Raw genomic sequence first — 27,292 nt, forward strand, 5'->3', positions numbered from 1 at the left:
TCTATATATGTGTGTATATATATATAATATTTTTTCTTTTAACAAGAACACTGAAATTAAAGTCACAACACTCGTATACGGACTACTAAACTTGAAATACTCATTTCAGAAAGCTATGCCATTTGAATTCTAGGAACGCAAGAGTCAAAATTGTAACTCTCATTATTCTCCTAAAAAGCTGCCAAGCAGAGATAAGCTTTAGTATTAAAGATTTCACATGTCAAGTTCCAGCCCAGTATGGATCGTTTCATGGCAGAATACTTAAATTTGAAATAATAGTGGTACAAAAACACTATTTGACCCTTTAGGTATTGCAGTAAAAGCTGGCTGTGGCACTGCTGGCTAAAAACTATTAAGTTTTCCTGCCACAAATGACCAAAGGCACTTGGATAATCAAGAATTCCACACTGGGCCATATGGTACAAACACTATAAAAGCGTAAAGAAGGGTCAGTATTCTGTGTGGCTCGCCTGTTTGATTCCTGTGGTCTTCAGCTGTCAAAGACCTAGAACTGCAAACATATAATGAGTGGCAAAAAGGTTAAAAAAATGTTGGGACAAAAAAGTCAACTAAAAGTCAACTAATTTTCATTATGTTTGTAAAACTGATGAATATTAGTCTAGACATTTCTTGTTATCCAACAACAAAAACAAAAAGGAAATAGATTTCGCCCAAAGTAACCTTAACCAGTTATTTGATACCAAGAAATGCCTCCACCCCTCTTGATCATTAATAGTTCTAAGAATTCTAATGGGTATTGTTTATCATTTTAGTGATAATGTTTACACACATCCATCTCTCCTATGCAACTCCCATTTTAAAATACATTATCCTTGTAAAATACATTACAAGGATAATGTATTTTAAAATACTTTAACGCATAATATTCCTGGATTTGTATGTCAGACCAGGACAGGGGGCCAAATCATCTCCAGTCGGATTCCAGTAACTCCTGTAACCAAAACCAGTTCTTCACAATTTATTCATTTTTTTAATCACACACCATATGGTTTCAATGCATTTTTTTATTCAATTCAAAAGAATTTAACAAGTTAACTTTTCCTAAACAAAAGTTTTCATGTGTATTCTACCATTTTTAGAAGCTCAGTAAATATAAACATTGTTTCAATACAAAACCTTTAGAAACACCTTGAAAATGTTTAAACAGTTGTATTTTGCATGTCTTTGTTTGTAATCACTGAGCCCATACAAATCCTTGCACTACTAACAGTCACAAGCTTGAACCTCTTAAAAAATATCCTCAAAGCTTTGGAATCCAGTAAAAATTAGGAAACGAGTGGGCTTCAGAATACCCTGAGCACAAACTAGTGCAACACCACATGTTCGAACTTCTGTCCAGAAAGAGGGGTGGCAGTGAAATAGAAAAAGGGGGAGATAAAGAACAAGTAAATTCTGGCTTTATTACACAAGCACGAAACCAAATTCCTTTGGAAAAATAATGTCTTCGGAGGACTTCCAGACCAGTGAGGTAGAGTCCAACAGTGAGAAAACGGATCTGCCCCTAAGGTCCTGGAGACGTCTCAATCGGGGGTCAGGAAGAAAAGGACCTCCCCTGCGGGTCCAGCTGTCCCCTCCCTCCGCAGGCCGGGTACGGGAGGCAGCAGAGGGCACACCTGCACCGGCGTCCAAGACGACCGCGCCGCGGCCCGGGACAGGGACAACCATCCGGCAACTTCTTCGCGCGTAAAGTGCACTGGGGGCCGGGGTCCTGGCCGGATCTGTAAACACTCGACTGACACTTGTTCATTCCTCCGGGCGGAAGGCCTGTCCCAAGGTCGGGGCCGGCAGGAGGCGCCCTGGAGGCCGCGCCTCATGCCCGGGGCACCGGGAAGCGGCGGAGCCTCACCATGGGTTCCAGGTTCACTCGCAGGACCTGGCGCGCCCTGCGCCGCGCTGCCGCCAGGCTGCGCTCGCCCCACACGTCGCTGCCGACGCGGATGGTGGGGAAGGTGGTCAGCGTCGGGGTGGCCGCCCTCCAGATCTCCTCCAAGGTGCGGCCCCCGAAGCAGGGCCCGGGAGCCACGGGCTTGGCCGGGCAGCTCTCCTCGGGGGGCGGCGGCGGTGGGGGTGGCGGCCGGGGCTTCCTCCTGCGGGCAGCGGCCGCCCGGGCTCCGCGGCGCCTCCTCCTGGCCGCTGCGCGCGGAACCGGCCGGCGCGCCTGGCCGCGGGCTGTGGGGGGCCCCGGGGGGTCGGGTACCAGGGCCCGGCAGGAGGAGTAGCCGTAGACGTCCTTGCTGCGCAGGATGTGCGGGGAGAACTGGTGCTTGAGGCTGCAGAGGAAGCTCCAGAGCTCCGCGTCCGAGCTCATGAACTCCGTGCTGCGGGGCATGAAGAGCTTGAAGGCGTCGCCCAGCGCCTTGGTGCTGTCAGCCAGCGACAGTTGCGACCGCGAGTACACCACCTTCTCCTCCCGCGCCTCCAACCCAGCCCCGTCTTCTGCCCTAAAGTCGCCGCCCCGGGCGGCCGTGGCCGGGGCGACCGGGGGCCGGCGCCGCCGCCTCTTCATGCTGCGCCGCATCGAAGGCCGCTCGGGGCCACTCACGCTCGCCGGGTCCCACTACTGCCGCCGCCGTCCCAGTCCGCGTTGGCTCCGCGGCGGCGGCCGCTGCTGGCGTCTCTCGCTACTTTTCTCGCCTCCGCCGCCGCCCCTCCCCCTCCGAGGGCGGAGGACGCGGGCGAATATCCTGCCGCCCGGTACAAGATGGCGGCCGGCGCCCACCCCTGGGCTTTGTCATTGGACGGCGCCTCGCCCCCCTGGTTTCTCTTTCTTCTCCTCTCTTGCCTCTTTTCGCCGGCTGCCTTTCTTTAAATGTGCCCGCCTCAGGCCCCTCCCACCGCAGCCCCGACTCCACCCATTGGGTGCTCTCAGAAGAGGGGCGGGGACTGATGGGGGAGAGGCCAGTTCCTGGAAGATGGTGCTGGGGTGGGTGATGGCCTTTGAACGTAAGTCAACGGTTGGGTGGATCTAGGAGGGCTGCTGCCACGTCTAGAGTAAGAGGGTGGATGTTGGCTACACCATGGGAAGAGTGACTCTTAGAGTGAGGGGGTGTGCAGTTGTGGATTGAGCTGGGAGCTCTACCAGTGTGGATAACAAAGGGAGATTTCCCCGAAGGATGTTCCTGGTATCATCACAGCTAGGGAATTTGGGTTTAAGTCTAGGGGAAATGGGCCTTTCGCAATTCCCATCCACCCTCTCAAAGGCCTTTTCTGGCATCTTCATTCAAAACTCTTCCCTGTCTTGACCCCAGCCCATCTCAAGAAGCCAGTAGTAATCCAGAATCATTCAGGTAATGTGCGTGGCTGGCAGCTGAGAGATTTTAGTCTCCCTCTGGACACTGGAGCCATCTTCATATTTAAGAGAGACCCTGCTTATCCAGAAAGCAAAACATGTCATACCCTATAAAACTAAATACTCTTTGCTCAAGTTGATCAAATATCTATTACAATAAAGCCATTCTGCGAAAAGAAAATATAGTTTTAAATACACAGTTCTTTATGGATGCCAATCCGTTTTTCATTTAGTTTTAAAATGTCAAAGCCACCCCTATCATTTAGAAAGGAGGCATCATCGCAGACAACAGATAAGGTTTCGTTGAAAAACACAAATTGTTCAAAACACATTACCTTTTGTATTGGGAGGAGAGTAGTGGACATCCTTTAGTCATCTTTTCTGTCCTCTATACCTAACTCAGTTCCTGTCAGGTAGTGGGCACTCAATGTGTTTGCCGAATGAATCAATGAAATACCACCGATTATCCCAAATAGAGTCAGAAATGTTGAAAGTGCTTAGAACAGGACAATTAGATATTTTATATTACAATTTTCACAGAGCTCCTTTAAATTTCTTAAGGCTAAAAAAAAAAATCTCCTGACACTTAGAACTTTGAGGTGGGCATGTGGATTTTACCCAGGAAACATCTTATTTTGCAGTAGTGAACAAATAAAGTATAGGAGTTTTGTGATTTACATGTAGTTGCTAATGGTTTCCTCAAATATTTGACCTGAAAGAGACCTAGTTCATTCTCCTTATTTAACAGGTGAGGAAATCTGTACCCATAGAGGTTCAGTAATACAGCTTGCTGATAGCAGAACTGGGATTCTAAATCCTTCGATTTCTGATCTAGTGATCTTTGTATTTCACTGAAGGTTTTTCAAACTGTGCTGTCCAGACTCTAAGGAATTCAATAGAACATGCTTTATGCATAAGTAGAATGACGAAGGACAGAGCTGTACCCCTATTCCTACTTCCACCCCACCCAGAATTGAGCAGTTTTTCTGTCTTATAATAGATTTATGAATAATATTTTGTTTGTTCAGTTTCAATAAAACCTAAAATAAATAATTTGAAAGCTCTACACCAGAGATGTCAAATTCTTGAAAGCTCTCACCACACAATGAGTTTATGGCAAAAATAAAACTCCACACAATGGGCTTATGGCAAAAATAAGACATCTAACCAGGAACCAGCTCTCTAGCAAAATCATGGTAACTTTCTGAATAGAAAATCATTTTCCTAGAAAAGCACACTCTGATCTCAGAACAAGATTACAGAGCCAAATACCAGCTTCCTAAATCCTTATAAAGGAATGATATAGCAACAACTCTTTACATCACAATTTGCTCTTTCCTTAATTCTGAGATACATAGTAAAGTGAAATTTGAATAATTTCCATTGGAATACCCAAAATCTAGAGTGAGCCATGGGAAAGTTAGGGGGGCTTCATAATGAAAAGCAAGGATAAAACAAGGATTAAAGTAGACCTGGCTTTTCATATTGGAATCCCCTCCCTTCCTTGATAATCATCATTTTATAAATTCTTCAGGGTCTTTACCACATAAATATATTCCAGACATTTACATAAATGTATAGAACTTATTTCAATTAAGAAGATAAACCTTTTTTAAACACAATTTTGGTTCTAAGAAAACATAAGATCTCAACTTGCCAAGTATTCAAGAGTTCATTTTATAATGCATGCTCATTTAATTTACTTAAAACCAAACAATATTTTTTATGAAATACTTTTAGGAACTAATATCGTGATAAAGTGCTTATGTTATCGTATACATTTAAATTTGACATTATTTGCTCTATTCTGTTTCCTCTATTATTTTTAATTTTTTCTTGACCTCCACCTTTTAATTAACTCTAATAGTCTTGCAAATGGTTCCTTATCTGTTCTCCATAAATAAGCAAAATTTACACATAGAAATAATGTATCTCTTCTAGTTCCTGAGACTTGAGGTACTATGAAGTTTATGGAAAGTTGGCAAATTAAATTTTTGCTCTTGAGTAATGATATTTTACAACCCTTAGTTTATTCCTTTACCTCTCAAGGGTAATAATGCCTCCAATGTCTGCTAAATAAGTGATGAATAATAATAAACAAAAAAGCTGTATGTATTTACTTTCTGTATTCAATATTTATGTAGTTAAAAAATAAATCCAAGCCGAATAAAGTGATGGGAAAAATCAAATAAAATGTATCTTTTAGCTACCCAGAAGTATTGCTTTAGAATCCAATTTCTATAAAATAATCTGCCTCTTGAAAAGTGGCCAAAAAAATTTTGAAAATCTATATAAGTGGTTGCAAACATCAGCTCTGGAATCAAATAAACTTGGGGTCAATTATATCTTTACAAAAAAATATTCTTAGACACATTTTTCACCTTTCTGAGTCTCAGCATTCTCATCTATAAAATGAGTATAACTTCTAACTTCAAAGTTTTAAGAACTGGATGAGAGAATATTCATAAAACACTTACTGTAGTGCCTGGAACAAAGCATTCAATAAAAGCTATTCCTATTTGTCTTATTTATTTTTGAGGATTTTACTTGGTTTAATCAATATATTTTAAGCCCTGTATTACAGAATGTCTACATATTTTTTAAAGTAGTGGCATTGATGAGAGGAAAATAAAAACTTTACAGCTAGAAGAAACTTAGAGATCATCTAATGAGTCCAACATTGTTAATTCAGATGAGAATTCTGAGATGCCAAGAGATCTGCCTAAGGTCACAGAGCTGTACAGTGGAAGATTCTGAGCTAGAACGTAGATCTCTAACTCTAGTTCAGAATTGTTTCTAACATTCTACATTTTGTACTTAACCAAGGAGATAGCATTAATTGCTGGCTTAAATGACGTTAAATATAGCATGATTCAGCAAGAAAAAACTCAGCCTTGTCATTAGACCTATTCTAAAAGTAATTTAGATTTTTATACAAAAGTTAGCTCAAACCCTGATATGCTCTACAACGGCTTAATGTGAAAAACATAAAGACCATATAAACTGAGAGGATAGGACTTTCTTTTGCTTATAGGAATACCTGTACTTTCCCTATTTTTCCCGCTAATTGCAACTAAAAACCTTGGATGTTATATATAAAGTATACATAAGAAGACTCTGAAAAATGGAGAAGAGAAGGCAGACAGGCTGGAGACCTCAGAGAACCCAAAGAAGGGCATGGCAGTGAGTTCCCTGGGTCTCCTTTCTTCTTCTTTTCTCTTTTTCTAGCAAATCTGAGACTGGGTGCTAGACAAGCCAACAACCCCAAAATGCCAACAGATGCAAACATAAAAAGCCCCAACAAAATCTTCTTCTCTCTAGCTACAGGACCGGGAAAGGAGGGGCAGCCTAACAAAACGGAAAGCTTTTAGAAAATAATTTTCCTACTGCTGCAAAACACCATAGAAAAAAACTATGACTTCTACCCTTGCCAGGCTATAAAAAGGCACCCCCACCACCTCCGCTAGGGTGGTATGAGAGGAGGCTGGATAAGAAATCAGGCCTTTAACCCTTGTTGGGCAGTAAACAGGCAATCCGTACCCACGGTGTCAGTGGAGACCATGTGGTGAATATAACAAGACAATCCTACCCACCTTCTCGGCCCTAGTGAGAAGCCAGAATTCCTACCCCCATTCAGCAGCAATGAGGGGCTCCTTTCCCCATTTCAGGTATCAGTGGAAACAGAGGAGAAATCTGGACTCTGACTTGGCAGTATTGAGGCAGTGCCCACCCCACCCCCATTAGGACAGTGTCAGAAAAACAGCTAAAACAGATTTAAATAAGATCCAGAGTTGTATAATGTAATACCCAAAACATTAAAGTTTCAATAAGAAATTACTTACCAGAAAGCTCTCAAACTGAATGAAGAAAGATTATCAGTAGATGCCAACATTGAGATGAGAAAGATGTTAGAATTATACAAAAAAGATTTTAAGCAGCCATCAAAAAATATTTCAATAAGCAATTATGAACACTCTTAAATGAAAAATACAAAGCTACTTCAAAGAAATAGAAAATCTCAGCAAAGAATCAAGAGATATAAAAAAGAACTAGATGAAAATTTTAGAATTGAAAAAAAAATACAACCACCAACATAAAAAGCTCAGTGGATGGGCTCAACATTAGAATAGACGACAGAGGAAATACTTGGTGAACTTGAAGATAGAATAATAGATATTATCCAACCTGAACAGAGAACAAATAGGCTGATTTTTTCAAAAGCCCTCAGGGGCCTCTGGGACTATAAGATCTAATATTTGTGTCATTAGAGATCTGGAAAGAGAGGAGAAAAAATATGAGGCTGGAAAAATTACTTAAAGAAAGAATGGCTGAAAATGTTCCAAATTTGCAAAAGACATAAATCCACAGATTCAAGAACAAACCCAAATAAGATTAACCCAAAGAAATCTACATCAAAGTACATCAAAGTCAGCGGGGCATGGTGCCTCACGCCTGTAATCCCAGCGCTTTGGGAGGCCAAGGGGGGCAGATCACAAGGTCAGGAGATCAAGACCATCCTGGCTAACCCGGTGAAACCCCATCTCTACTAAAAATATAAAAAATTAGCCAGGCATGGTGGCAAGCGCCTGTAGTCCCAGCTACTCGGGAGGCTGAGGCAGGAGAATGGCATAAACCCAGGAGGTGGAGCTTGCAGTGAGCCAAGATGGTGCCACTGCACTCCAGCCTGGGCAACAGAGCGAGACTCTGTCTTAAAAAAAAAAAAAAAGAAAAGAAAAAAAAGAAACATCAAAGTCAAACTTCTGAAAACTAGAGATTGGATTAAGTTAAGTTTGTACTTAATCCAAGGAGATTAAGATCCAAGAAAAAATACTGAAAACAGCTAGATAAAAACAACAGTTTACTTACGAGAGAAAAGCAATTCAAATGACAGCAGATTTCTCATCAGAAACCATGGAGGCCAGAAGGAAGTGGCCTTTTTTCACATGCTGAAAGAAAAGAACTGTCAACTCAAATTCCTATATTGAGTGAAATAATCCTTTAAGAATGAAAAGAAGATCAAGACATTCTCACATGAAGGAAAACAGAGTATTTGTTGCCAGTGGACCTACGCTAAAGAATGACTAGCAGAAGTTCTCTAAATAGAAAGGAAACAACAAAAGAAGGATTCTTGGAATATTAGAATGGAAGAAAGAACATGGTAAGCAAAAACTCGGGTAAACAGAATAGACTTTCCTTCTCCTCTTTAGTTTTCAAAATTATGTTTGATGGTTGTTATGGACTGAATATTTGTGTCCTCCCAAAATTTATATCTTGAAGCCCTAATCCCCAGTGTGACTGTATTTGGAGATAGGGCCTATGAGGAGGTGATAAAGGTTAAATAAAGGTCATAAGAGTAGGACCCTAATCCAGAATGGCTGGTGCTCTTATAAGAAAAGAAAGATGTCAGAGGTCTCTCCTTTGCCACTATATGAGGATACAGTAAGAAGGCAGCCATCTGCAAGCCAAGAAGAGAGCCTTCACAGGGAACCAAATTGGTTGGCCCCTTGATCTTAGATTTCCCCATGTCTGGAACTATGAGAAAATAAATTTCTATTTTTTAAGCCACACAGTCTGTGATATTTTATTATGGCAGCCCAAGCAGACTAATCCAGTGGTTGAAGTAAAAATTAGTAACACTGATGTGGCTCTGTATGTATGTAGACAAAATATTTTAAACAAATATGTTAAGAGTCAGGATAAACGGACATAAAGAAAGATAAGGTTTCTATATTTCACTAGAATTGGTAAAAACGACACCAGTAGTCTGGGATAAGTTATGTATATACAGTTAATCCTTGAACAATGTGGGGATTAGAAGCACTGACTCCCTATGCAGTTGAAAATCCATGTTTAACTTTTGATTCCCTAAAAATTTAACTACTAACAGCCTAACTGTTGACTAGAAACCTTACCAATAACATAAAGAGTTGATTAACAATATTTTGCATAAATATTATATACTGTATTCTTACAGTAAAGCAAACTAAAGAAAAGAAAATGTTATTAAGAAAATCATGTGGCCTGTAATCCCAGCACTTTGGGAGGCCGAGGCAGGCGGATCACAAGGTCAGGAGATTGAGACCATCCTGGCTAACACAGTGAAACCCCATCACTACTAAAAAAAAAAAAAAAAAAAAAAAATTAGCCAGGCGTGGTGGTGGGCGCCTGTAGTCCCAGTTACTCATGAGGCTGAGGCAGGAAAATGGTGTGAACCCAGGAGGCAGAGCTTGCTGTGAGCTGAGATCGCGCCACTGCACTCCAGCCTGGGCAACAGGGCAAAACTGCGTCTCAAAAAAAAAAAAAAAAAAAGAAAATCATGTGGAAGAGTCATCATATTCATTAATCACTATTAATCACATCACTATTCATTAAGTGGAAGTGGGTCATCATAAAGGTCTTCTTCCTCTTCATCTTCATCTTCACATTGAGCAGGCTGAGGAAGAAGAGGGATTGGTCTTGCTGTCTCAAGGTGGCAGAGGTGAAAAGAGGTGGAGAGGGTGGTACGGAAAACAGGAAAGGCAGGCACACTTGTAACTTTAATTTAAAAAAATCCATATAGAAGTGGACTCTCACAGTTCAAATCTGTGTTGTTCAAGGGTCAACTGTATAGTGTAACACCTAGAGCAACCACTGAAAAAGCTATAGAAAGATATGTTCAAAAACATTACAGATAAATCAAAATAGAATTCTAAAAAAAAGTTTAATGCACAGAAAGAAAAAAATAGAGAAATGCAAAACAGAATAAAGAGAAAACAAACCAAAAGGATTAGGCTATAACATAATATTTTGTATCAGTGCTTATTTATTAGTGATAGATCAGAAATTGCCCAAATTGGAAATGGACCAAGAAATTGGCCAGACCTGAAATTAGCTAGGCCTGATATTAACCAAAATCCTAAGGAACAAAGGGAAAAAGGTTTTTTTTCACGTTTAGTCCGAAACCTAGTTCTGTTTTCTTTTACCCATTGCCCTGTCTCCTAGAACTTCATAGAACCAATCTCCAAAAGTAAATTTTAGATTATGTCAAAACTGCAATGTAAGCAATTTCTTTATATTGTTAACTCATATTAAATTTAAAGTCAACTAGAAACCATTTTTTCCCATATGAATTACTGCAAAATTAAGTGTGCCTTGAACTATACTGTACTTGGAGCAGGGTCTCCAACTTTTTTGGCACCAGGGACCAGTTTTGTGGAAGACATTTTTTCCACGGACACCTCAGATGGTTAGACATTAGTTAGATTCTCGTAAGGAGCATGGAACCCAGATCCCTTTGCATGTGCAGTTCACAATAGCGATCATGCTCCTATGAGAACCTAATGCCACTGCTGATCTGACAGGAGGCAGAGCTCAGAGAGTAATGCTTGCTCACCCGCTGCTCACTTCCTGCTGTGCAGACTGGCTCCTAACAAGTCGTAGACTGGTACCAGTCCATGGCCCGTGGGTCGGCAACCCCTGACTTAGATGACTTTACATTTATCTCTGTTAAATTTCATTTTGTTGATTTCAGTACAACATTCCTACCTATTGTGGTACTCTTGGATCTAAATTCTATAATATCTGATTTTGATTAATCCTTTTAGTAAATTAGACCAGCATCCTTCCACCTTAAACCAAGTCACCAATGGCACTACCAGTTGGAACAGACTCAATGACAAAGACCTGTGTCACTCTACTGGAGACTTGATCATACTGACACACACCCATCTGTAAGCACTTTTTGCTTATGGTTGGCCCACTAACCTCAAGACTTTTGTTATTATCACCCAGATCACAATTTATTATCCAGGAAGGTATTAAAAGAAACATTGTCAAATTTTGTCGAAATCAAAATATGCTGTGTCTATGAGTTTTCCCCTAACCTACTAAACCTGATAAACCTATTAAAAATAAAATGAAGTCATCCCATAATTTTTTATAAGGTCTCAGACTATTCGATATCAATAGTGGACCACACTTGTACTCTCCTCTCACTTAATAATTTTGGAGCTCCACTCTAATTACATGTAAAAATAATTAGCCAGTTTGACACTATTAGTATCAGATTGGAAGAATATTAACATATTAAATCATAAACATGGAAAAAAGATCTAAGTACTATAATTAAACAAGAGTCCACAAATTCGTATTATTACTTTTAAAACAATATGATGCTTTTAGACACATAAGTAGGATGCATAAGTAGGCGTATAAAATTCCAGAATCATAAAATAATCTTAAAAAATTTTTTACTCAATACCACCCAGATTAAACCCCTAAAACACAATCCTGTCCCTTTAGTGCTCAGAAATCCTGAGTGGATCTACATTGCCTACCAAATTGAGAACAAACTCTGTAACCTGCTATTCAAAAGCCTTCAAATTATGACACTATCCAGCTTTTAGGACCCATTTATGCCTAGGCCAGAGCAAAACTTCCCACCAAACTTTACCTCAACATGTTCCTAGAATGCCTATTAATTCAGTCATTCAAATAACTTACTGAGAATCTGCTATAGCTGGAAAGCTGGGAATAAACTGTGAGCAAATTGTATAAGGAATTTGCTTCATGATGCTTATAGACTAGTATATTAGTTACCACAAACTTGGTGGCTTAAAACAACACAAATTTATCATTTTGCCATCATTCTTGAGGTCAGAAGTTCAATATTTTTTTTGAGACAAGGTCTTACTCTGTCTCCCAGGTTGGAGGGCAGTGGCACCATCTCGGCTCATTACATCCCTGTCTCCCCAGGTTTAGGTGATCCTCCCACCTAAGCCTCCTGAGTAGCTGGGACTACAGGCATGCACCACACTCAGCTAATTTTTAAAATTTTTTAGAGATGAGGGCTCATTATATAGCCCAGCTTGGTCTCAAATTCCTTGGCTCAAGCCATCCTCTCACCTTGGCCTCCCAAGGTGTTGGGATTATAGGCATGAGCCACCATGCCCAGCCTTAATGTAGATCTTACTGGGCTAAAACAAAGATGTCAGCAGGGCTGTGTTCTTTTCTGGAGGTTGAAGAGGTGAATCTGTTTCTTCACATGTCCCAGTTTCTAGAGACCACCCACATTCCATGGCTCATGGCTTCCTTCCTCCATCTCGAAAGCTAGCAATGTTAAATCTCTCTGACCATCCTTGAATAGTCACATCTCCCTCTGACTCTCCTCTTCTGCTTCCTTCTTGCATTTTTAGAGACCCTTGTGATTGGATTGGGCCTATCAGACAATCCAAGATAATCTATGATAAGTTCAGCTCATTAGCAACCTCAATTCCATCTGAAACCTTAATTCCCCTTTTTCATGTAACTTAATATAGTTGCATGTTTCAGGAATTAAGATATGAACATCTCTGGGGCACCATTTTTCTGTCTACAGAGCTATAGGTTTAACTAGGAATCATACAGGTGTAACACATGTGAATACTCATATTCTATGCCAGACTCTGTGCTCCATACTTCACATGGATTACTTCATGTAATCTCACAGCAGTCCCTTGAGGTAAGTACTATTCTATATGCCCCACTTTATAGCTGGGCACACAGAGACTATTCTTTCCCCTTTCCAAATTTTACCCATCCTTTGAGGCTCAACAAAACCATTGGTCCCTATATGTTCTCTTCCTTCTGTGAAGGCTGTGGCATTTTCATTTTCATTTCTCTTACAGCACACTTCCCCACCCACCCACACCCTCACCTTACCCTCACCCCTAGAAGAACCACTGTTACTGGGGGGGATGGGTTGTATCTCTCAATTCTGTTAGAGCAGAAGAATAATTGTGAATCATCTAGATTATAAATTCCCTCACAGTAATGCTGTGTTTTATTCATCTTTTTACTTGTAATTGCATGTAGCAATAATACCTTAGTATTTTCTCTGAAGGTAGTACACTAAAGTTTAAAGAATACTTTATCTGATGTGATCTTCAAAGAGCCAGATGAGGGAAACAAGAAAAAATATTCTCATTTTATGGATGAGCTTCAGGTGAAGCTAAGTAAGGTGCTCCAGTTGCTAACTGACGTGCTCCAGTAAAGTGATAAAGCTGAATCCTGAATCACAGTTTTCTGATTCAAAGAGCAGTACTCGCCCCATTTATAAAAGGAGGTTGACTGGGTGGTTCCAAGATGGCTGAACAGGAACAGCTCCAGTCTGCAGCTCCCAGAGTGATCGATGCAGAAGACAGGTGATTTCTGCATTTCCAACTGAGGTACCTGGTTCATCTCATTGGGACTGGTTGGACAGTGGGTGCAGCCCATGGAGGGTGAGCCAAAGCAGGGTGGGGCATTGCCCCACCCAGGAAGCACAGAGGGTCGGGGGATTCCCCTTTCCTAGCCAAGGGAAGCCATGACAGACTGTACCTGGAAAAATGGGACACTTCTGCCCAAATATTGGGCTTTTCCCAAGGTCTTCACAAGCGGCAGACAAGGAAATTCTCTCCCATGCCTGGCTTAGCGGGTCCCACACCCATGGAGCCTTGCTCACTGCTAGTGCAGCAGTCTGAGATCAAACTGCGAGGTGGCAGCCTGGCTGGGGGAGGGGCGTCCACCACTACTGAGGCTTGACCAGATAAACAAAGTGACCAGGAAGCTTGAACTGGGTGGAGCCCACCACAGCTCAGCAAGGCCTACTGCCTCTAGAGACTCCACCTCTGTGGGCAGGGCATAGCTGAACAAAAGACAGCAGACAACTTCTGCAGACTTAAATGTCCCTGTCTGACAGCTCTGAAGAGAGCAGTCATTCTCCCAGCATGGCATTTGAGCTCTGAGAACAGACAGACTGCCTCCTCAAGTGGGTCCCTAACCCCTATGTAGCCTAACTGGGAGATACCTCCCAGTAGGGGCCAACTGACACCTCATACAGATAGGTGCCCCTCTGAGACAAAGCTTGCAGAGGAAGGATCGGGCAGCAATATTTGCTGTTCTGCAATATTTGCTGTTCTGCAGCCTCCACTGGTGATATCCAGGCAAACAGGGTCTGGAGTGGACCTCCAGCAAACTCCAACAGACCTGCAGCTGAGGGACCTGACTGTTAGAAGGAAAACTAACAAACAGAAAGGAATAGCATCAACATCAACAAAAAGGACATCCACACCAAAACCCCATCTGCAGGTCACCAACATTAAAGACCAAAGGTAGATAAAGCCACAAAGATGGGGAGAAACCAGAGCAGGAAAAGCTGAAAATTCTAAAAATCAGAGCGCCTCTTTTCCTACAAATAGAGAATGACTTTCATGAATTGACAGAAGTAGGCTTCCGAAGGTCAGTAATAACAAACTTCTCCAAGGTAAAGGAGCATGGTCTAACCCATCACAAGGAAGCAAAAAACCTTGAAAAAAGGTTAGACGTATGGCTAACTAGAATAAACAGTACAGAGAAGACCTTAAATGACCTGATGGAGCTGAAAACCATGGCATGAGAACTTCATGACACATGCACAAGCTTCAATAGCCAATTTGATCAAGTAAAAGAAAGGGTATCAGTGATTGAAGATCAAATTAATGAAATGAAGTGAGAAGATGAGATTAGAGAAAAAAGAGTAAAAAGAAATGAACAAAGCCCCCAAATAATATGGGACTATGTGAAAAGACCAAATCTACGTTTCACTGGTGTCCCTGAAAGTGATGGGGAGAATGGAACCAAGTTGGAAAACACTCTGCAGGATATTATCCAGGAGAACTTCCCCAACCTAGCAAGGCAAGCCAACATTAAATTCAGGAAATACAGAGAACACCACAAAGATACTCCTTGAGAAGCACAACCTCAAGACACATAATTGTCAGATTCACCAAGGTTGATATGAAGGAAAAAATGCTAAGGGCAGCCAGAGAGAAAGGTCATGTTACCCACAAGGGGAAGCCAATCAGACTAACAGCAGATCTCTTAGCAGAAACCCTACAAGCTAAAAGAGAGTGGGAGCCAATATTCAACATTCATAAAGAAAAGAATTTTCAACCCAGAATTTCATATCCAGCCAAACTAAGCTTCATAAGAGAAGGAGAAATAAAATCCTTTACAGACAAGCAAATGCTGAGAGATTTTGTCACCACCAGGCCTGCCCTAAAACAGCTCCTGAAGGAAGCACTAAACATGGAAAGGAACAACTGATACCAGCCACTGCAAAAACATGTCAAATGGTAAAAACCATTGATGCTATGAAGAAACTGCATCAATTAATGGGCAAAATAACCAGCTAACATCATAATGACAGGATCAAATTCACAGATAACAATATTAACCTTAAATGTAAATGGACTAAATGCCCCAATTAAAAGACACAGACTGGCAAATTGGATAAAGAATTAAGACCCATCAGTGTGCTGCGTTCAGGAGCAGAAACACACACAGGCTCAAATTAAAGGGATGGAGAAAGATCTACCAAGCAAATGGAAAGCAAAAAAAAGGCAGGGATGGCAATCCTAGTCTCTGATAAAACAGACTTTAAACCAACAAAGATCAAAAGAGACAAAGAAGGCTATTACATAATGGTAAAGGGATCAATTCAACAAGAAGAGCTAACTATCCTAAATATATATGCACCCAATACAGGAGCACCCAGATTCATAAAGCAAGTCCTTAGAGACCTACAAAGAGACTTAGACTCCCACACAATAATAATGGGAGACTCTTAACACCCCACTATCAATATTAGACAGATCAACGAGACAGAAAGTTAAAAAGGATATCCAGGATTTGAACTCAGCTCTGCATCAAGCAGACCTAATAGACACTTACAAAATTCTCCACCCCAAATCAATAGAATATACATTCTTCTCAGCACCACATCGTACTTATTCCAAAATTGACCACATAATTGGAAGATAAAGCACTCCTCAGCAAATGTAAAAGAGCAGAAGTCAAAACAAACTGTCTCTCAGACAACAGTGCAATCAAACTAGAACTCAGGATTAAGAAACTCACTAAAAACCGCTCAACTACTTGGAAACTGAACAACCTGCTCCTGAATGACTACTGGATACATAACGAAATGAAGGAAGAAATAAAGTTGCTCTTTGAGACCAATGAGAACAAAGACACAAAATACCAGAATCTCTGGGACATATTTAAAGTAGTGTGTAGAGGGAAATTTATAGCACTAAATGCCCACAAGAGAAAGCAGGAAAAATGTAAAATCCACACCCTAACATCACAATTAAAAGAACTAGAGAAGCAAGGGCAAACAAATTCAAAAGCTAGCAGAAGGCAATAAATAACTGAGATCAGAGCAGAAATGAAGGAGGCAGAGACACAAAAAACCCTTCAAAAAATCAATGAATCCAGGAGCTGGTTTTTTGAAAAGATCAACAAAATTGATAGACCGCTAGCAAGACTAATAAAGAAGAACAGAGAGAAGAATCAAATAGACGCAATAAAAAATGATAAAGGAGATATCACCACCAATCCCACAGAAATACAAACTGCCATCAGAGAATACTATAAACACCTCTATGCAAATAAACTAGAAAATCTAGAAAAAAATGGATAAATTCCTGGACACATACACCCTCCCAAGACTAAACCAGGAAGAAGTTGAATCTCTGAATAGACCAATAACAGGCTCTGAAATTGAGGCAATAATTAATAGCCTACCCATCAAAACAGTCCAGGACCACACGTTTTCACAGCTGAATTCCACCAGAGGTACAAAAGGGAGCTGGCACCCATCTCACACCGGTTAGAATGGCGATCATTAAAAAGTCAGGAAACAACAGGTGCTGGAGAGGATGTGGAGAAATAGGAACACTTTTACACTGTTGGTGGGACTGTAAACTAGTTCAACCATTGTGGAAGACACTGTGGCGATTCCTCAAGGATCTAGAACTAGAAATACCATTTGACCCAGCAATCCCATTACTAGGTATACACCCAAAGGGTTATAAATCATGCTGCTATAAAGTCACATGCACACGTATGTTTACTGCGGCACTATTCACAATAGCAAAGACTCGGAACCAACCCAAATGTCCATCAGTGATAGACTGGATTAAGAAAATGTGGCACATATACACCGTGGAATGCTATGCAGCCAAAAAAACGATGAGTTTATGTCCTTTATAGGGACATAATTGAAGCTGGAAACCATCATTCTCAGCAAACTATTGCAAGAACAAAAAACCAAACACCGCATGTTCTCACTCATAGGTGGCAATTGAACAATGAGAACACTTGGACACAGGAAGGGGAACATCACACAATGGGGCCTGTCGTGATGTGGGGGCAGGGGGAGGGAAAGCATTAGGAGATATACCTAATGTAAATGATGAGTTACTGGGTGCAGCACACCAACATGGCACATGTATAAATATGTAACAAACCTGCACGTTGTGCACATGTACCCTAGAACTTAAAGTATAATAATAATAATGAAAAGTAAAAAAAAAAAAAGAAGAGCTGGTACCATTCTTTCTGAAACTATTCCAATCAATAGAAAAAGAGGGAATCCTCCCTAACTCATTTTATGAGGCCAGCATCATCCTGATACCAAAGTCTGGCAGAGACACAATAAAAAAGAGAATTTTAGGCAAATATCCCTGATGAACATCAATGTGAATATCCTCAATAAAATACTGGCAAACCGAATCCAGCAGCACATCAAAAGGCTTATCTACTATGATAAGTCAGCTTCAACCCTGGGATGCAAGGCTGGTTCAACATACACAAATCAATAAATATAATAATTAACATAAACAGAGCCAATGACAAAAACCACATGATTATCTCAATAGATGCAGAAAAGGCCTTCAACAAAATTCAACAGCCCTTCATGCTAAAAACTCTCAGTAAACTAGATATTGATGGAATGTATCTCAAAATAAGAAGAGCTATTTATGACAAACCCACAGCCAATATCATACTGAATGGGCAAAAACTGGAATCATTCCCTTTGAAAACCAGCATAAGACAAGGATGCCCTCTCTCACCACTCCTATCCAACATAGTGTTGGAAGTTCTAGCCAGGGCAATCAGGCAAGAGAAAGAAAGAAAGGGTATTCAATTAGGAAAAGAGGAAGTCAAATTGTCTCTGTTGGCAGATGACATGATTGTTTATTTAGAAAACCCCATTGTCTCAGCCCAAAATCTCCTTAAGCTGATAAGCAACTTCAGCAAAGTCTCAGGATACAAAATCAATGTGCAAAAATCACAAGCATTCTTACACACCAATAATAAACAAACAGAGGCCAAATCATGAGTGAAATCCCATTCACAATTGCTACAAAGAGAATGAAATACCTAGGAATCCAACTTACAAGGGATGTGAAGGACCTCTTCAAGGAGAACTGCAAACCACTGCTCAACAAAATAAAAGAGGACAAAAACAAATGGAAGAACAGTCCATGCTCATGGATAGGAAAAATAAATTTCATGAAAATGGCCATACTGCCCAAGGTAGTTTATAGATTCAATGCCATCCCCATCAGGTTACCACTGACTTTCTTCACAGAATTGGAAAAAACTACTTTAAAGTTCATATGGAACCAAAAAAGAGCCCGCATTGCCAAGACAATCCTAAGCAAAAAGAACAAACCTGGAGGCATCATGCTACCTGACTTCAAGCTATACTACAAGGCTACAGTAACCAAAACAACATGGTACTGCTACCAAAACAGAGATATAGACAATGGAACAGAACAGAGCCCTCAGAAATAACACCACACATTTCAACCATCTGATCTTTGACAAACCTGACAAAAACAAGAAATGGGGAAAGGATTCCCTATTTAATAAATGGTGCTGGGAAAACTGGCTAGCCATATGTAGAAAGCTGAAACTGGATCCTTTCCTTATACCTTATACAAAAATTAATTCAAGATGGATTTAGACCTAAAACTATAAAAACCCTAGAAGAAAACCTAGGCAACACCATTCAGGACATAGGCATGGGCAAGGACTTCATGACTAAAACACCAAAAGCAATGGCAACAAAAGCCAAAATTGACAAATGGGATCTAATTAAACTAAAGAGCTTCTGCATGGCACAAGAAACTACCATCAGAGTGAACAGGCGACCTACAGAATGGGAGAAAATTTTTGCAACCTACCCATCTGACAAAGGGTTAATATCCAGAAACTACAAAGAAGTTAAACAAATTTACAAGAAAAAATCAAACAACCCCATCAAAAAGTGGGCAAAGGATATGAACAGACACTTCTCAAAGAAGACATTTATGTAGGCAATAGACACATGGAAAAATGCTCATCATCATTGGTCATCACAGAAATGTAAATCAAAACCACAATGAGATAACATCTCACACCAGTTAGAATGGCAATCATTAAAAAGTCAGGAAACAACAGGTGCTGGAAAGGATGTGGAGAAATAGGAACACTTTTACACTGGTGGTGGGAGTGTAAACTAGTTCAACCATTGTGGAAGACAGTGTGGCGATTCCTCAGGGATCTAGAACTAGAAATACCATTTGACCTAGCGATCCCATTACTGGGTATATACCCAAAGGATTATAAATCATGCTACTATAAAGACACATGCACACGTATGTTTAATGCGGCACTATTCACAATAGCAAAGACTTGGAACCAACCCAAATGTCCATCAATGATAGACTGGATTAAGAAAATGTGGCACATATACACCGTGGAATACTATGCAACCATAAAAACGGATGAGTTCATGTCCTTTGCAGGAACATGGATGAAGCTGGAAACCATCATTCTCAGCAAACTATCACAAAGAAAACCAAACACTGCATGTTCTCACTCATAGGTGGGAATTGAACAATGAGAACACTTGGACACAGGGCAGGGAACATCACACACTGGGGCCTGTTGGTGCGGTGGGGGTTGGGGGGAGGGATAGCATTAGGAGAAATACCTAATGTAAATGTCAAGTTGATGGGTGCAGCACACCAACATGGCATATGTATACCTATGTAACAAATCCGCACGTTGTGCACGTGTACCCTAGAACTTAAAGTATATATATATAAAAAAAGACCAGCACTCTTTTCAGCCCTGTTTCTCCTTGCTCATAGTAAAAGCATTCTACAATTGTTTTGAAACAAGTATTTTAATGTTGAACATTACAGAATCTTGTTTGGCTGTCTATAAAACTTCACCCTTTCCATGTTTACCTTCTTCTAATTTAAGTCCTGATTGACATGAACAAACTAGATTATCTATTAAGATATCATCAAGCTCTTAAATTCTTTGAACAAAAGAGGTATAAAATAAATATTTTTAAAAGATGAGAAGACATAGAAAGTAAAGCTTAGTGGTTCTCAACCAGCTGGGAAACCAAGCCTATGGAGCTGATGTAGTGGCCCAAGGTCTGTGACCAGGGGTCCCTCATAGATGTGTCCAGTGGGGGATGTGGCAGCCCAAGTGAACACAAAACACCTCCCAGCTGGGGCAAGGGCTCCCACAGCACTGGCGTCCTTCAGGCAGCAGCTACCACATCCCGGCCTGGGCATACAATTTGTAGGGAATTCTCAGGGAATTACATTTGGTATGATTGGGGAAAAGAAAGAAAGAGGGAAGTTAATTTAGATCCCAGTTTGTGGTTGTCCGTAAGAGCTACCAAACAACCTTAGGTATAAGCTCAAGTTTATGCTGGGTCAGGTATTGAGTATATGCCTGTTAGTCAATGGTGAACTTCTCCTACCAAAAAAGAAAAAGCAGTTACTCCTCTCAAACCCTACCCCACACAAGAACTTGCTCCTACTTAGCCAAACTTACTTCCTCTTTTAGAGGAGCTTTTTACTGGCCATAGACAAAGAGAGAGGGCCACAGTAGACTTCGTTAAGAGGCTTATCTTTACTATCTCACCATTACAATCAACATTTTCTCCAACTCAAATCAACATCTGAGGGGTATGACACACTACCTGTTCTTTCCTGCTTGACTTGAGAATGAGAGATCACAATCAGCAACGTTGTTAAACCTCAAATCAACCCTGAGACTGTCCAGCTCAGACATCTAGTTAATGTATCAGTAAATGTCCTCATATGTCCTGATGTCAGCTGTTACTTGCAGCTCTACTCGTACTGATACAGACCACCAGGAGATTGTGACATGCACTTCACCCCTTCAGGGATGTGCCTGACCCTACCGTGACCCCACTGACTGCCAGTGTTAGAGATTTCCCAGAACTGTTTTAGATTTCAAAATATGTGGAAATTACTTTCTTGAGAAATTCTTCCACATTCAGGTGAAACATAATAAACAATCATTGTCTCAAGCAATAAATACATGAATAATATGGAAAATATGTTGGAGAAGGAAAGACCAAAGAGACCAAAGGGTTCTGTCACTTACACGATATTTTGATGTAACTTACTTAACTCTTATTTTCGAAGATTTGTATCTAGATTTACTGGAATTATTTTCCCCAAATTGTGCCCAGGAATACATTTCTACTGTCTCATCAACCATCTCCCACTCTTTGTCAAGTAACTAAGCTGTATTTTAGCGAATCTTTTCTTTTCTATATAAGTGAAAAGGATCAAGGATCCTCTCCCAAATCATTTTCCCAGCTTTTTTTGCATTTTCCTCTCATAAAGATTTTTCAAAATAATCAGATAGCACAATATATTTTATATGGTAGTAAATTTTAATATAAAATGCATTTCTTATGAAGACAACATTATAGTAACATTAATAAAAATTAAAACAAAAATACACTTGGAGTATCAATATTCAAATACCTATTTTTATATTTCTTGAGTTCTTTTCTTGCTTTTGTCAATTTTATATTGTCATACAGTTTTTTCACTTATATAATCGATGCTTTTAATTCTGGTTCTTCATCATAATATATTTTTCCTATCAGCCTGTTCAAATACAATATCTGTGAGACATTGAGGATATTAGGACATTGTTTTCAGCTTTTATAGATTATAAATAATTTATTCATATAAATATGGATTATAATAACATGACTTTTGAACTTTTATTTTTCTTCTTTTCACTATGTCTCTAAGATAGATTCCCTGGGTTGAGAAGTAAGAAGAAATTTGAAACTTCTCAATACATATTGCCATGTTGATTTTTAAGCAGATCACACTGAGTTACAATACTTCCAGCAATATATGTCTCACCCCAACCTTTCCAGCTCTAGGTGTTTTATATATTTTAAGCATTTTTTCCTGTCATTATTATTAGTTTAGTTGCATTTATTCTATTATTAGTGAGAGTAAGCATTTGATTTTATATATCTTGACCTACACTTATTCACATTACCTTTTCATGATCTCTTACCCCTCCTATGGTTTCTACTATTTTTTGACATTTTAATCAGTAATTTGGATGACAGTTGACAGGCTTATTGGTTTATTTATTTAGAGACATGATCTCTGTCTGTTACCCAGGCTGGAGTGCAGCAGCATGATCATGGCTCACTGCAGCCTTGACCTCCCAGGCTCAAGCAATCCTCCCATTTCAGCCCCCCCAGTAGCTGGTGTGTGCCATCACACCCACCTAATTTTTATGTTTTGTAAAGACAGGGTTTCATCATATTGCCCAAGCTGCTTTTGAACTCCTGGGCACAAGCAATACACCTGCTTTGACCTCCCAACACGTTGGGATTACAGGCATAAGCCACCATGCCCGTTAGGTTTATCAGATTTAGAGTTCCTATGGAGCTATAAGGGAGAGCTAATATCTCCTTCTAAACTACCTGAAATAATGAACCAATTCTACAAAATGTAATTTCACAGAAACAAGTATAAAATCTATAAGTAGGGTCCAGAAACTACTGTGGAAGTGTACCATAAAAGAACTATATCTTAGAAGCTGGGTGTGATGGTGTGCTCTCATAGTCTCAGCTTTTCAGGAGGCTGAGAAGGATCACTTAAGCCCATGAGTTCTAGGTTACAGTGAGCTGTGATCACACCACTGCACTCCAGCCTGGGCAACAAAGTGAGACTCTGTCTCTTAAAAAAAGAAACAAAAATAACAACAGAAACAAAAGCAAAAACAAAAAAAAAAAAACCCTACTAACTGGATGGAAAATTACCTAAAGAAAAAAAAGTAAAACAAACAAAACCAACTACTTTATGGCAAAAACCACAATTACTTTTGCACCAACCTAAAACTATAAGATCTATATCTTAAAAGCAGTGATGTTTAAAGGATAAAGGGACCTTCCATTTTGCAAGTGTTCACTGCTCAAAAACTATTGTGATTCTACAGCTACCTTACTAATAACAGATCTGTTCTGCACCCTTTTGACCATTCCTGGAGTACTGTGTATAGTTTTGGGACACTGGAGCCTATTCCCAAGGGAACAACCAGGAAAATAAAGTGACTCAACACTAGGTCATGGAAAGAATGGATAGATGTCTGGGGATATTTTGCCTGGAGAATACAAGTCTCGTGTGGGATGTTATTAATGACCTGTAAGCATTTTAATCTTTGCTTTTTCTCTGAGGTTCTAAGCAGAGCAGCACCTAGCCATGGAGCCATTGTGTGATAAGAAAAAAGCATCTCCATTGGGCAGATGAGTTGAGAAAGTTTCCCTCTTCTCTGGGCAGGCAGAGTGTCACACTTTGGAGCAAAGCATAGCAAGGGAAGTGTGGCTGCATTTCTGTCCCCATTTATCCCCTTGGTTACTCACTTTGAGGCACAAATGGTTCAACTGTATGCAGTGGCCCTAGCTCTAAAATGGATCAATAAACTATAGCCAAAGACCAAATCCAGCCTACCACTTGTTTTATAGATAAAATCTTGTTGCAGTGCAGTCACACTCATCCATACTGTCTAGTTTGCTTTCCTGCTACAATGGCAGAGTTGAATAGCGTCTATATGGCCCACAAAGCCTGAAATATTTACTGCCTACCCCTTCACAGAAAGTTTGCCAACCTCTGTTCTATAATGGCTTTAGTAATCTCCTGACAAACATCAGGATTTGGAGTGCCACTTAGGGTTTTGAAGGGTGAGTGCCCATTTTTTAAAAGCAAATTTTGGAAAAAAAAAATTTATCTTCTCAATTATTATACTATTTGTTTTCCCTTTAGTCATCTGACACTATTAGAGTATTTATATATTAGAATGCTTCTGCTTGTAAATAATGGAAGCTCATTTGGTTTCAATTGAGCAGAAAGAGGATATTGGATGGGTAGCTTGGCACTCTGAGAACCCAATCCTCAGAAAAGGACCAACAGCAAGGCCAAGCAGGGTAAGTATCCTAGAAGTCTTTGATCTCCATTTCCCATCTCTGCTTCTCTCTGTGCTTCCAATTTATTTTATTTCATTTTAAAGAAACTTTTAATCAAAAGCTGATACTTATAGAGTTTTAAACTCATCAAGTTACATAAGGCTTAAACAAAAAAATAACAGTCCCTACTCACTGTATGTCACTTTCCAATTTTCATTTCCCAGAAGCAACCACTTTCAACTCTTCTAGCATTTCATCTGCTCATATGTCTAATAATATACTGCTATTTCTTGATTCTTCAGTTTTAAGCATTATATGTATGTATTTCTTACTATAAAATGTGAGGATTCTCCTTTGCTCTACCTCCTAATATATTTTTATCACTTATTTTTGCTAAGTCTGTATTTGGCATTTACATTGCTATGATTATGTAAATAAAGCAATCTTTCTAACAGTTAATGTCATCCAAAAATGGATAAGTGTCTTGTAAGTTAGTGAGCTTCTGAAAACTGAATATACTTGGAAGACAGATGTTGCATTTATCTTTATATCTCCAGTATCTTCTACAATGCTTGCATTTGTGAGGTAATCTCTAAATGCTTTTTGAATGACTGAATGTCAATAAAAGTATTCAAACAGACGTTGATTACTGCTTTTAAGAATCTATCATAGAGGATTTCTGCATTGGGTGAGAGTGGATTAAATAAATTAGCAAATTTTATAGTTTTATGATCTACCTAAACCCATGGCTTCATCCACCTCTTATATTCTGACATGTCCTTGGAAGGACTATATCATATTTAACCTCGTGTCCCTAAAATCAAAGACAGTGCCTGGTAAAGACTAGACATCCAACAACTCAGTGAACAATGGATTAATGAATGAATCACTCTTCTAGATTCCTAGTCAATTCCCTATAGACATCTTGGTGTCAGTTGCCTTCTCAATCTATGTTTACATTGTTCTTTTTTTTTTTTTTTTTTTTTGAGACGTAGTCTCACACTGTCACCCGGGGTTGGAGTGCAGTGGCACAATCTCAGCCCATTGCAACCTCCAGTTCCTGGGTTCAAGTGATTCTTCTGCCTCAGCCTCCTGAATAGCTGGGATTAAAGGCACTTGCCACCACACCCAGCTAATTTTTTGTATTTTTAGTAGAAACAGGGTTTCAGCATGTTGGCCAGGCTAGTCTTGAACTCCTGACCTGCCTCGGCCCCCCAAAGTGCTGGGATTACAGGTTGGACCCACTGCGCCCGGCCCTACATTGTTCTTACACTTCCTTTCTATCTGTCTAAATCCTCTCCATCAAGTGATCACTTTCTACTACACCAAATTATTTAGTAACTGCATTAATCATTTGGCATTTACTGTGTGTGACTTTGTTTTGTTAGGGGTGTGTGTGAACACAAACCTGTCTCATCATTTCACTGGGGAAGGCTGCATCTTCTACTTTGAATCCCTGGTTTTCATCACAGTGCCAACCCATGACTGTATGTATCCACTGATTGGTTGATTCTGTCAACCTCAAAATAAAATGTACGTGAGATCCACATTGAGAATATTTGGTATATTAAAATTCAAACTTTAAAAATGGAAAATTGAGAAGTATTATAAAATCTTTTATTATTATACTTTAAGTTCTAGGGTACATGTGCACAACGTGCAGGTTTGTTACATATGTACACATGTGCCATGCTGGTGTGCTACACCCATTAACTCGTCATTTACATTAGGTATATCTCCTAATGAAATCCCTCCCCCCTTCCCCCCACCCCACGACAGGCCCCAGTGTGTGATGTTCCCCTTCCTGTGTCCCGGTGTTCTCATTGTTCAATTCCCATCCATGAGTGAGAACATTTGGTGTTTGGTTTTTTGTCCTTGGAATAGTTTGCTGAGAATGATGGTTTCCAGCTTCATCCATGTCCCTATAAAGGACATGAACTCACCCTTTTTTATGACTCCATTGTATTCCATGGAGTATATGTGCCACATTTTCTTAATCCAGTCTATCACTGATGAACACTTGGGTTGGTTCCAAGTCTTTGCTATTGTGAATAGTGCCACAAAAACATACATGTGCATGTGTCTTTATAGCAGCATGATTTATAATCCTTTGGGTATATACCCAGTAATGGGATGGCTGGGTCAAATAGTATTTCTAGTTCCAGATCCTTGAGGAATCGCCACACTGTCTTCCACAATGGTTGAACTAGTTTACAGTCCCACCAACAGTGTAAAAGTGTTCCTATTTCTCCACATCCTCTCCAGTACCTGTTGTTTCCGGACTTTTTAATGATCGCCATTCTAACTGGTGTGAGATGGTATCTCATCCTGGTTTTGATTTGCATTTCTCTGATAGCCAGTGATGATGAGCATTTTTTCATGTGTCTGTTGGCTGCATCAATATGTTCTTTTGAGAAGTGCCTGTTCATATCCTTTGCCCACTTTTTGATGGGGTTGTTTGTTTTTTTCTTGTAAATTTGTTTGAGTTCTTTGTAGATTCTGGATATTAGCCCCTTGTCAGATGAGAAGATTGCAAAAATTTTCTCCCATTCTGTAGGTTGCCTGTTCACTCTGATGGTAGTTTCTTTTGCTGTGCAGAAGCTCTTTAGTTTAACTAGATCCCATTTGTCAATTTTGGCTTTTGTTGCCATTACTTTTGGTGTTTTAGACATGAAGTCCTTGCCCATGTCTATGTCCTGAAGGGTATGTCTAGGTTTTCTTCTAGGGTTTTTATGGTTTTAGGTCTAACATTTAAGTCTTTAATCCATCTTCAATTAATTTTTGTATAAGGTGTAAGGAAGGGATCCAGTTTCAGCTTTCTACATATGGCTAGCCAGTTTTCCCAGCACCATTTATTAAATAGGGAATCCTTTCCCCATTTCTTGTTTTTGTCAGGT

At 40.0% G+C, this 27,292-nt stretch overlaps 1 protein-coding gene across 1 annotated transcript; it reads right to left on the minus strand.

The window, feature by feature from the left end:
• Positions 1-1,007: 1,007 nt before the first annotated feature.
• CCDC71L (coiled-coil domain containing 71 like) lies at positions 1,008-2,814 on the minus strand. The gene has a single exon (XM_055392605.2). It carries the CDS (start codon positions 2,537-2,539, stop codon positions 1,832-1,834), a length of 708 nt encoding a protein of 235 aa, XP_055248580.1. The 5' UTR covers positions 2,540-2,814; the 3' UTR covers positions 1,008-1,831.
• Between the last annotated feature and the right edge of the window lie 24,478 nt (positions 2,815-27,292).

The sequence above is a fragment of the Gorilla gorilla genome, chromosome 6, assembly GCF_029281585.2.
Source record: "Gorilla gorilla gorilla isolate KB3781 chromosome 6, NHGRI_mGorGor1-v2.1_pri, whole genome shotgun sequence".
Lineage (NCBI taxonomy): Eukaryota > Metazoa > Chordata > Mammalia > Primates > Hominidae > Gorilla > Gorilla gorilla.